General features: G+C 37.7%; 1 protein-coding gene across 1 annotated transcript; it reads right to left on the bottom strand.

The window, feature by feature from the left end:
• Positions 1-421: 421 nt before the first annotated feature.
• On the bottom strand, positions 422-9,464 carry LOC116246407 (inositol-tetrakisphosphate 1-kinase 2-like). Its single transcript, XM_050075654.1, has 5 exons — positions 9,263-9,464; positions 5,167-5,286; positions 4,890-5,066; positions 4,734-4,789; positions 422-598 (listed from the first exon to the last, which is right to left on the bottom strand). Exons 1-5 carry the CDS (start codon positions 9,462-9,464, stop codon positions 422-424), a joined length of 732 nt encoding a protein of 243 aa, XP_049931611.1.
• Positions 9,465-11,757: the final 2,293 nt, after the last annotated feature.

Genomic DNA, 11,757 nt, shown 5'->3' with positions numbered 1-11,757 from the left:
TGTTCATATTTTGGAAATTGAAAGGCATCCCTTCTAGAGATTCAACAATATTGATGCGAAATGCATCCTGATGCTTGTATGGTACTGAGGGTAAATGAAGGACATATCATTTTCACAACACGAGCACTCTAGCTTATGATTTAAACTGATGATTTATGAGCTATTTTGTATGCCTTCTAACCTTGGTTTTTGCATGTGCTTGTAGGTCGAATCAATATCAGGAATGCTGGTAATGCGTTGGGCTGGGTAAACTCCCAGATGGGAAGGATTTTAGGGTGGGTTGAAAGAACAATTCAGCAGGAGGTGAGTTGCAGTATACTAACTCTTTATTGAATCTAATCAATGCGACACTTTACCGCTTTTTTGAGATCTTTAGTCAACCCAAGACGAATGTCTCTAGTATTTCAACAATGCACCTTTCTTATTTGTAGGTATTGTAAATTGGAATATCCATCACACATAGCACACATGTATACATGCACATGTGTGCATGCACATACACACACAAGGGTAACTGTGCATATACCTCCTCTATGATCTGATATACTTCAACAATTGAACTCCCATGGTGCTGTTGAGGTGATAAAGGTTCCCATTTCTGAAAGTATTGCAGCACACATTAACCACAAGAAGTGAAAATGGAGAAAGAGAAGAAGAGAAAGCAAATGAATATTGGCAGAAAATAGACACTGCACTTAGCTAAATCTCCAAGAATGAGGAGCAGCCACCTGTCAACTGTCAACCTTGGCTGGATGGTAAGGATCAGAGCAGCGGCATCTAGGAATTGGATGTTGCCGCCCCAATCCTCAGCATCTGGTGGAGATCTATGGATGGCCACCGTCTCCCATTGCAGCTGGTGATTTTTTAATTTAAATTTTATTTTCTAAAAATAAATTTAAAGAAAGGTTAAAATGGCAAATTATGTATATATTTTAATGTCTTTTTTATAAGAAGACAGCCTATTTATTGTGGTGCAAAAAATGATGATCCATTTGTTATTGCCCAAAGGTTGAGTGGTCGGTTGTAAATTTATTGTTTACATGGATGCTATTTAATAATTTGATCTCATTAACCTAATGTAATTAATGAACAAGCTATGGTTCAATTAACAGGAGGCCTTTCTTATTAACAGGGCAAAAACTCTGGTTTGATGAATAGCATTAGGCATGTTTTTTATTATTTTTAAATATTTTGGTGTGTTCTTGAGAATTTCTGAAAAGAATTTAGGTTTCCTTCACTGCGAAACACCTTTTCCAAAGCTTGCCTTGATTATTTTGGAACTTTCATGTTTCTCTTGTTAAAGGTTGTCCTTTATTGGCAATGCTTAGCAGTCCTAAATTCAGCATTTCAACCTTACATTTAGTCAAATTATTTTTTTTTTCTTCTAAAGTTACTGGCATTTGAAGTGTATTGATGCAATGGTCTTGTTATCAATAATACCCCACAACTAGGTCCAGTTTGTATTGCTCATGATGCATGTATTGAAGTGGCTAAAAATATAAAAAAAACTTGTAGCTGATTTTGGTCATGGGATTGATGTTTCTATTCTATTCCTTGATATGTTGAAAGTAGAGGTGAATCTTTCACGTATCTTCTTTTTGTCGTCGAACTGCTGCATGGGATTGTCATGCAGGCGCATCTTTGGGTGCCTCTAACACTTATGTATACTAAAGTTACCATGTCTTACTAATGAACGTTTGATCTGTTTTCATCAGTTCATTTTGATACCGGACCTATTCTAATGGAAAGAATCAACTCCCTGGATTTTGATACCGGACCTATTCTAATGGAAAGAATCAACTCCCTGGCTTCCAGCAGGTTTTCCTCTGGGTGACAGCTTGCAGCTGTTTAATCATTTTCTCCTATGTTTGACTTGTGTGCTCTTGAATGTTCTTTGCCAACACTTGTGGATTTTCATATTCTTTCTTGACATACAATGTTGGTTCTGCTTACTTCATGCTTTATGAGAGAGAACTTTTCATGTCCTCATGTCTTCTACCTTTTTCTTTTCTTAACGAGTAGGCGGTTGATCAGTTTTTTGCCTTGAAAGCGCCTATGAGGCTCGCAGAATTGAATAGCTTCTTCTATGGTCTTGATAATGCATTTTAACTTTACACAAGGAATGTTGTTGCCCAGATAGGTGAGCTTGATTCTTGCTTAATGCTTTACTGCACCTGTTTGTCACCTTCAGTTCTGCCCGTTGCAATCATGCTTTTATTATTCTCTCCAGCTTCTAAGTGAATTATCTGGGAAGTGATTAGCTTCTGGACACATCACATCTCAAATAGAATGTAAACATGGACATTTTGTTCTGCTGTGAAAAATGGAATAAAGGTGGGGAGGAGTGGGGGTGGGGGGAAGGACCAGTTCTCTCGTCTTTTTTTGTTCTGCTATTTAGATAGCTTACTTGAGACCATCATTAGCTCCAATTAGCTGCTGAGTGCCAACTGGTGATGGTTCAACTAGCTATTTATTATGGTGCAGCCAGTTTTTAGTTTTAAGGAAGTTTTGATATTTATATTTCATGTTTTAGCATGTCATCTGCATGTTGTATTGCACAAAGGAGTTGGATGCGCATTCAACAGTCACCTCAAGTTTGCATTGTTCTTTGCTGCACCCAAATACAAGTTGTATGCATGATGTTTCAAATGATGATTTTTTTTTCCGTCAATTTTGTTTGTTTATTTTACATAATATTCTTATTCACTTTCATCTAGGGGGGACTACTGATGATTTGTCAAGAAGCGAACTCAATAACAGCCAAACAGATGCATTTGATGGGTGATAAAGAAAGTGTAATATTGGACAACTTAGCCATCTTCTAAGTAAAGTGAAGATGCATGTAGATTTCTTCCCCCACAACATAACTACATCCCTATTGGTATATTTATGTATATTTTGATGCAAGCGCATATACAACAAGTGCAGAAACAAAGATCTGGTCATCCAGGTGAGCTTCATGACCAGCATGGTACCATGTCATGGTATGTAGCTGTTCTACATTCATTATATAAGTCTAAGCTTATATTGAAAATTTGAAAGTAGAAAAATAATAAATACATTACATTATGATTGAAGGAAATATATACATATATTTGCCTACACCCTTATGGGTTGAGTGTGCACATGGTATGTATAAAGGCTTGCACATTGAAAGGTTGACAGGAATTGTGCACGAGTGACTTCTTATGTGTGTTTTATGTTGGTGCATCCTAGTCCTACTCGGGATTGTTGGCATGGCAATTGTTTAGCCTTTGGAAATCGTACACTAGGTTGGACTCCGTGAGATTACCAGAATAAGCTCAGTGGTGTAAACCTTATATGCATAAAGGAACATCGACTACGATAATTATACATGGGAGTATGAGCTGGGGTCCAGTGGATGGTTTTGTCCCAGGAGGTGTTGGTGTGGCTTGAGCTGACTGTGGCTGGCCACTTCTCCGTCTGCAGTGGACTACCCACAGGGTATTGGGCGGCATGAAGACCTGAACTTCTGTTTATGTTACTTTTGGAGAGCAAGGCATCTCCTGGTCCCTCAACCTAGGTGCCTAGAGGGGTTGGTTTACCACTTGGGTTAAGGCTGGGTGGTTAAGCCCTACTGCTGCAGTGGCGATCTAGGATGTCTCAAGAGGCTTTACCATCAGTCTGTGTGAACCACTTGGTTTGGTTCCGTTTTGCCTATGATTGTGCCCACAAGGATTTTCTGCTAATGCTTGTCATGATGACCATACTTACTAGCCAGTTGGATTGTTGCTGTAACTTTGTAACCCAAAATGGATGGTGTTACTATGTTTGGCAAGCTATAGCCCATGGTATGGCATGAAACCTACAACTTATGGGTAGTAGTCCTGAGCTGTATACTAATTCTGTTTTGATGTAATTATATATCTATTTTGCCGAACTACTCTCCACCTATGATTGGATATTTCCATACCCAAAGCCTTTTGACCCTTTCCCTTCTACCTCTACAAGTAGCTCTTGATTGACTGGTGGCTTTTTGACTCCTTCAGTTTTGCAACGGACGGGCATTAGCGATCTAAGCATTGAGTCGAGTCTTGTATTTTTGTGGTTATTGTCAATTGAGTCGATGTAGTCTTTTGTTTGGGCTCTACTTGGTTCTTTGGGATGTTGTCCTTCTTCGTTTTGGGTCTGCTTTGTTTGGTCATTACTCAGGATTTGATTTACTTTTTAAGACTCGCTGTTCATCTCTATCATATCTAGGAAAAACAAAAAAAAGATTGGTGTCAAAACTTGGGTTGTGACATGGACAGCTGTAATGAAAGTTGGCCAAAGCCATCATTATGGCCATCTCTGGAACTAATGACTTCATGTGGCTCAATGTACTGTTGAGTAACTAATACTACAGAGTACATATTACCTTCAATGTTCAGATGTACTTGCTTATATAAACAGAAAAGGGGATACTTATATAAACAGAAAAGGGGATACAGGTATAGGAGCAAAAGGCAACTTGGGAAGCCCAACACAGGCCTATGGAACATACAGGTGATGACCTTATGGAAAGGAAAATAAGCATATTGACTAAATTATTGAGTCATGTCAAAGGCAGATTTTGCACATCACATTAACCTTGGTAGTACCAGGGAAGTAGTTAATGTCAATGACGTAAAAGTTGTCTCCAGAACCATGCTCTCGGATTATGTCAATATTGAACAGTAGGAGACCTTGTTTCAATGGTAAGTTGTCACCATAATAGCACATATAACACTTACCAACCTCTGGCGGAGTTCTCCTGCAAGTTTCTCAATCAGTGGAAATGGAGAAAGATCTACAGTTGAGAAATGGAATCTAAATTATGCACATGTTTCTCATGAAGGGCAGGACAAAAAGGAAATAATTGTTTCTAAGAACAGATGCAATGCTCTAACCTGCAACGTGTGGATCCAAATAAGCACCAACAGTTGAAGCTGAAGTAAAAGAAACCCTTGGAAGCGGAACAAGTCCAACATTATGTGACTGTTCAGAGTTCTCGACATCTGGCAAGGAAAAGCATCCCACAACCTTAAAGGTCTCCCCAACAACGTAGACTTTAAAAAGTACACCACCTTCATCCACATTCAACAGCAAATCCAAATGTGATTCTCATAGTAAATGTCAACAATAATTGCTACCTTCAGAAAAAGTAAGATGCAAAGTTGGTCTCACCATGGTTCACAAACTTCTGCAGAACCAATGGTTGTTCAAGCTTTGACAGTGAAATATGATCATAAGCAAGAAACAGTTCATGGGATTTGGCAGTTCCATCCAAAACTAATGGCTTCACAACTACAACAATTACACAAACTGTTATAATTCCTCTTCATCAGTGGTCAAGCAACATGATGAAAAGAGATCTAAAATTTCCATCTAATTCACATAATAAATCCCAGAGGCTCTAAACCATGTAGAAGTGAGATTACACCAGCATCAAACTCTCTGAGGAACCACGTATTGTAAGTATCTCGAGATATCCAGCACATGTAAAATAGGTACATCAAACTTCTTGAAAAAATATAGCATTTGCAGCATAAAAATCATTATGTATTAATCAATTTATCATGCTTGCCTATGTGATCATGGTGCAAACACAAACAATTTGCCCGTAGCAGATTTCTTTCAGAAAGAACCACATCACCAATATTACTACATTATCCCATGCATAAGCACCAAAACCTATTCGACAGTCACCAGTGCTGACCATGCATCATATAAAGAGTTACATCCTCTAATTACAGAAGGTGTATGAGTTGGAGCCCATGTTCCAGTACTTCACTTTAGAGCTAAGTTCACACGTTTGACAAAATCAGGAGCAAACCCAGCTCGACATGACAACAAAAAACTCAAGTTTGTTATCTGATACTTCTGCCCCTTTTGTTTACATCTTCAATATTCAAATTTCTCAAAAGAAAAGGAATCAATATATTTGTTATCTAGATTTAGAAAGATTCATGTATATGCCAGCAGAAGATAGACTGGGGAATCAGAGTCTTTAACCAATGGTGTAAAAGGCGATAACATGAGCCGAGGTGTTGAGCCTCCAGTGAGGCAAGGAATTAATTGAAGCATAAGCTTCATGGACAAATTTGTGAATTATATAATATTTATAAAAATAATGATAAAATTGAAAAAATAACTACAATACTAAGCATACCAATAAAGAACAATACAAAACGTGTGCAAACCACAACAATTTGCAAATCCAAACATCTGTCCTAAACACTTAAAAATTAAAATGTTCTAACTTCTAACGATAATAATATCAACCAAGAGAACAAGTATTGCTGAACAATAATATAAGCATATTGAAACATGCATATGTACAAAAAGCTCAGCGAAGTTGCAAGCAATTGAAGATCTGAACACATTCAGGTATGGGCAGATTCACCATTCTGTAGATTTCATACTATGCTGCTCAAAGTGTAGGATAATTGAGACTGAAGGTGCATGTTCCATGTTCTAATTTTCCAAATCTCACCTGTGAGCAAAAGTTTGTCTCCCTTGAGTTGAATAACAAATTCTTAAAGAAAGCTTGCAGCTTCATTTCTCTTGTCCTCACAAAATTTGACAGTTTTAATTTTAGAATTCCACCAACCTTTTTTTTTTTTAACAAAAAGCATGCTCAAGTATTGGTAACATAACAAATGCTTTAAGTTTGAATTTCTTTCATGCAACCGCCTGTTTCCTATGTAATTTAGGCAGTTAAATGAAAGAAAGAAATAAGAACTTGAGCATTTTTTTGTTTTTCCATCATAACTTGATTTTATCCAGCATAGTATCATGAAAATATGAATGTAATCAGACATCTCGTAATTTTATCATGAGTTAAAAATAAACGACGATAAAGAACTCAAGTTCAGGAAAGGAGCAGTTTCACTTCTGTTTTGTTTCATCCTGATAGGAATTACTATTCTAATCTTCTCAAAGGGCAAACTTAACCATATAAAATGCACTCCTTTGGCAATAAGTGCTTGTATACACCTACTGCAGAATTAGCCTTTCTCTCTCTCTCTCTCTCCACACTATGTAAATAATATTTTGGAAGTTACTACAAATTGTTTTATCTTCATACAAGAGTGAACTATGCAATTCACGTTAGATTCCTAGGATATGTTTCCCTAGTTTCATAATTACTGCTCTTCTGTAAATATGGGCTTATTATTATCTTTTTATTTGATGTAGTCATCTGTGTTCCTCTCTAGTGTGAACACAAGGGTCACAGCCAGCCATCCTACAATTTGTACTGCTGACGAAGGGCAGATTGAGGTCATTATTAAAGATTAACCTTATGTTGTTATGCAGATGCATCCAAGCTTGTCGGTGGCGACATATCTGAAAAACTTGCAGCTTAAAGGACAAATTGCAATACTGAGAAGCATGAGGAAAGATAGTTTATGGGTCAAATTCTTTATGGGCCATGGCCACCGTGAGAGTGAGAGAGGGTTGCCATGGCCAGCACCGGCCATGGCCACACAGAGAGAGGAGGGCGGCTGGGAGGTATGAATCCGGTGGTGGCTCCACTAGCAGCAGTTTCAGCCTCCACTCCAAATTTGCCGGTGAAGGATGCAATGGGGATTAAGGATCAAGAGAAGGGGGTTAGGGATTGTTTGAAAAGGATTAGGGTGGCTTTGTGTATTCACTATTCAACATGAATGGTGAATAATGGACACCATCAGGTGGGGCCTTCCCCTGCCCGACCAGTTTTGCATTTTTTAAAATAAAAAAATTATATCAGTGCTCCGTCCATGAGGCATGTGCCTCAAGGTTTTTTGGAAAAAATGCCTCTAGTCACAATTTTTTTGCATGAGGTGTGTGCCTTACAACATTGTCTTTAACTGCAGCATACCCAGCAAAGGAGGTCTTTGAACCAAGCTGTCACCAGCTAGTTCAGGACAAGATACTAAAAATGCAGCTCCAGTCGTACAGTAATAACATGCAGTGAGGAGAGAAAGTCCAAAATATCTAGAAGCAATTACAAGCAAACATGGTACTGCTATTTTCCTCAACAGGATACCGGATATCCAGAAATTTCATGAAGAAATTAACCAAGGAAAAATATGCATCAGCTATTCCCCACATGCAACAACTCATCAACACATCTCCCAAACATGCCAACAACATTACAAATCCAAACCAGACAAACAAACTAACCAAGAGGAAGCTTCAACCCAGCTCTAATGCAGCGATAGACAAAATTTGTGAGTTCACAGGTAAGTATTCATATGTCACTTTATGCAAAAATTCTCATGGCCTTGAGGTTAGTTTCTTTTATCCCAAACCTAGTGGTGCAGAGCAATGTTGTAAAAAGCGTATCGTAAGTCGTATCGGTTTGGTTTTAAGATACACTGTATCGTAAAATATTGTAATGTATCGTAACCGTATCGTATTTAAAAAAAATAATAATCAGAAAAAATATAAAAAATTCTCAAAAAATAATAAAAAATCAATAAAAATTACTGTATCGTACCTGTATCATATCGTAACCGTATCATACGATACGATACAGTGCCTGTATCGTAGTTGTACGATACAAGTGCTGTATCGTATCGCATTTTTTAAACGCGACGATACGTATTGTACGATACGGCCCCATACGAGAGTTGCTGTCCATTGATAAACGCGTTGAAGTTTACTCCATTCTCACAGATACAATGTTTTTTCCAGAGAAATGATGTTAATGTTAAAAAAATAATTTAACCTGTTTTTTTCCCATGTTTTTTGTTTCTCTTTTTGACGTTAATATCATCATGGATTGCACGTTAAATTCATTATTTTGTATTTTATTTTTATTTTTACTTAATTTTTAGAATATTTTTCTTTTTTTAAAAAAATTATTCAGATTTGCTCTCTCGAAAAGAACAACTTTGCCACTGAGAAAATCCTCTACTGTTATAACTAGAACAATACTCTTGACAATGGTTTACGCCTTTTGATGTGATAAGCTGAATCAGCCGCAAAGAGTGGTATATGCTCAGGGCTGGTAAACAAGCTGAAAAACGCAAAGATATAGGTGTTGCAGCTTGCCTGATTGTGTTAGCTGTCTAAAGCTTGATCTTTGTTATCTTGAGGTGAAAATGTTTGCAGTCAAGATGGATAGAAAACACAGTACAATTGAAAAATTAGGGCTAGAACTTTAGGTCTATTCAGTAGGCATTAGTTGTATCATGAAACTTGAAGTTTGAAAGAGTTATTATTCTGTCTGCGTGATGTAAATAGATACTTCGTAATTCAAATTACTCCCTATCTGCATGATGTAAATTATTACCCAACAAGCGCTGCATGCCACATATTTCTGGTATGTGTTTAGGTGCAGCAAAATTGACACCCCATTGTAAAATGGAGGCCTTGCATTCTGCCACAATGTCTAAAGTTATACCTCCAGCGCCAATAACGCCTTTGACCCTGCAATTGGCTATGCACTTGCCAGTGCAACGGCCAATGCCAATGAGGGAGCACGCAAATGACATTGCTGTTGTATGAGTTCCTTCAATTTTGTTTATATTCAGATCCTCAGCCGAGTCAGCTTAAATGTCACTTTGAAGTCCTCTTCCTTTTTCATTAGAACAGTCCTTCCATTGCATCTCCCTTACTGTACGGCCACATATCGTAGAACTGGGAGTGGAGATACATTCAAAGTTGTTATATATGCAGGGTTAGGGGATATATTAATTTGTCCCAATTGAGGGGAGAAACCAAAACCAGCAAAAAAAAAGAATTTTTAAATGGTGTAGAGCACCACAGTTTTACTCTTTTTTGTCGATTTACTCACTCGTATACCTAGCTACAGCGGTGATTTGTATCACCGGTAGGACACATGCTTCCACCGGTGGTACCAATCGCCTGTATAGTGAAATAGCGGTAAGTATGGTCACCGGTATAAATGACTTCCACCGGTGATAACAGTCGCCGGTACCGCTTTTCACTCTATAGATCTATACCGGTGACTCTACAGCGGTGATGTATTTTTGTCATGTATCCAGACCCGCTTCACCTTACAGGTTTTCAACATGCCAAAAAGTTCATAAGTCATCATCTTCGCGGTATAGACATAAATCACCTATATGTTCACCCGGTACTCTTGATTACTGACCCAAAGAAATGACTACACAAGCCCCGAGCCCATCTCTCAACTCTCATTTTGCTATCTACCAAGATTTTATAGGCATTATGACTTCTCTCTTAGGATATTTACTTGCTAAATCCTTGCAGACGTTTGGTCACTAGAGTCTAGTATTGAATTTCTTAGCTTCATAAAATTTTCCTCACTGCACATATCCAGGACTTTTCCAAACTTTCTCTTCTAATGATCGACAACAAAACCTTGAAACTTTCTCCTTTTACTCGAGAAGGTACTGAGAATAAAATGAAGGCCTATCATTGGTTGAGAAGACCTTTTCAAAATGTTTTTTAAGCAAAAGTTAAAATTTTCCTCTTTTAAAAAAAGTTCTTGACATCAAATGATATATCACCTGGAAGTGGGACAACAAACTTTCAACTCCCCTGTAAAGGTAGGGCCTTCTACACAAGAGGTTAGTTTAAAGGTAACAAGTTCCCATAAATGTCAAGTCCTCGATTGGAAGTTTTGAAAATGATTGGGTTAAGCGCATCTACTTTCCCAAACAAACTACTAGGTTTGGATTGCAGAAAAGCTTGACCTTTAAGGAAAGCAAACTTCGATGAATTCACCTCATGTCAGATAGAAATATTGAATTGGACAACTGATTTGAGGGCATACTAGCTTTGAAATACTGGCAACTTGTTTTGGCAAAAAAGGGGCTCATGAGATAAAAGGGACAACTGATTTTGAATAACGGGCCACTAGGGTCAGATCTTTCTTGTAAATCAACTAGAACAGTCTTGTTCAGCATGCACAACAATTTCATCGAACAATTGGGATGCATACCAAATGTAAAGCTGCTAATGAACAGAGCAGCACCAGCACTTAGATGCAGCTATTTTCAGCACTCCTCCAGCAGAAGAATCGTATTTCTAGCTGAACCTAGATTCACACTGATGAACAATTGGTGAGCATGTTGGCCACCAATCACCAACCTCGCTTCAATAGGTGCGCAGTCAGCAAATCAGCACGATAATAGTCTCTCCATGCAAGGGCAGCGGCTATCTTTCCTCAAGAAATCGACAACTTGTAGATTTAATAATTACACCAAATAGTTGGTGAACACCATAATCATGAACTAGTAAAAAAGTTGTAATCACAATCAGCAAATCAAAGCCCAAACCAGAGCTTTGATACCATAAAAATGTGGCTGGCGACAGTCACATATGTAAACCCACGGCGAATCTCAATGACAAGCACTAAGTCCAAGTGACCAAGAAAATAGAGAACGAAAAAATATTATTGAATTGCACAAAAAGTTGTGGAAAACAACTTTCTTACAATCTCAGAAACAACACCTACATATACATTATAAACAATCGAATAATTAAGGAATAAACAGGGAAAAAATAGAAGATAGAACAAAACTAGCAGTTGGATTAGGTCCAACGGCTCCAAAAGGAGTCATTGGAGATAACCAACTGAACTGGAAACATACAAAACTTAAAATTGAAAATATAAAAATACATACACACATATATATACATATGAAGTATGAACCCAAGTCACATATGTATCACGCACATTTGATGTAAACTTTGAATGAAAGTCTGAACAAAACAAACAAAATTTGATTACAATGACTTTTACATGCGCTAGCTCTTTTTGGTGAATAGCCTTTTCTATCCTCACCAAGTTGGATA

This window comes from Nymphaea colorata, chromosome 1, assembly GCF_008831285.2.
Source record: "Nymphaea colorata isolate Beijing-Zhang1983 chromosome 1, ASM883128v2, whole genome shotgun sequence".
NCBI classification, from domain to species: domain Eukaryota; kingdom Viridiplantae; phylum Streptophyta; class Magnoliopsida; order Nymphaeales; family Nymphaeaceae; genus Nymphaea; species Nymphaea colorata.
The sequence above is the reverse complement of the archived record's forward strand: the minus strand, read 5'-3'. Positions and strand labels throughout refer to the sequence as shown.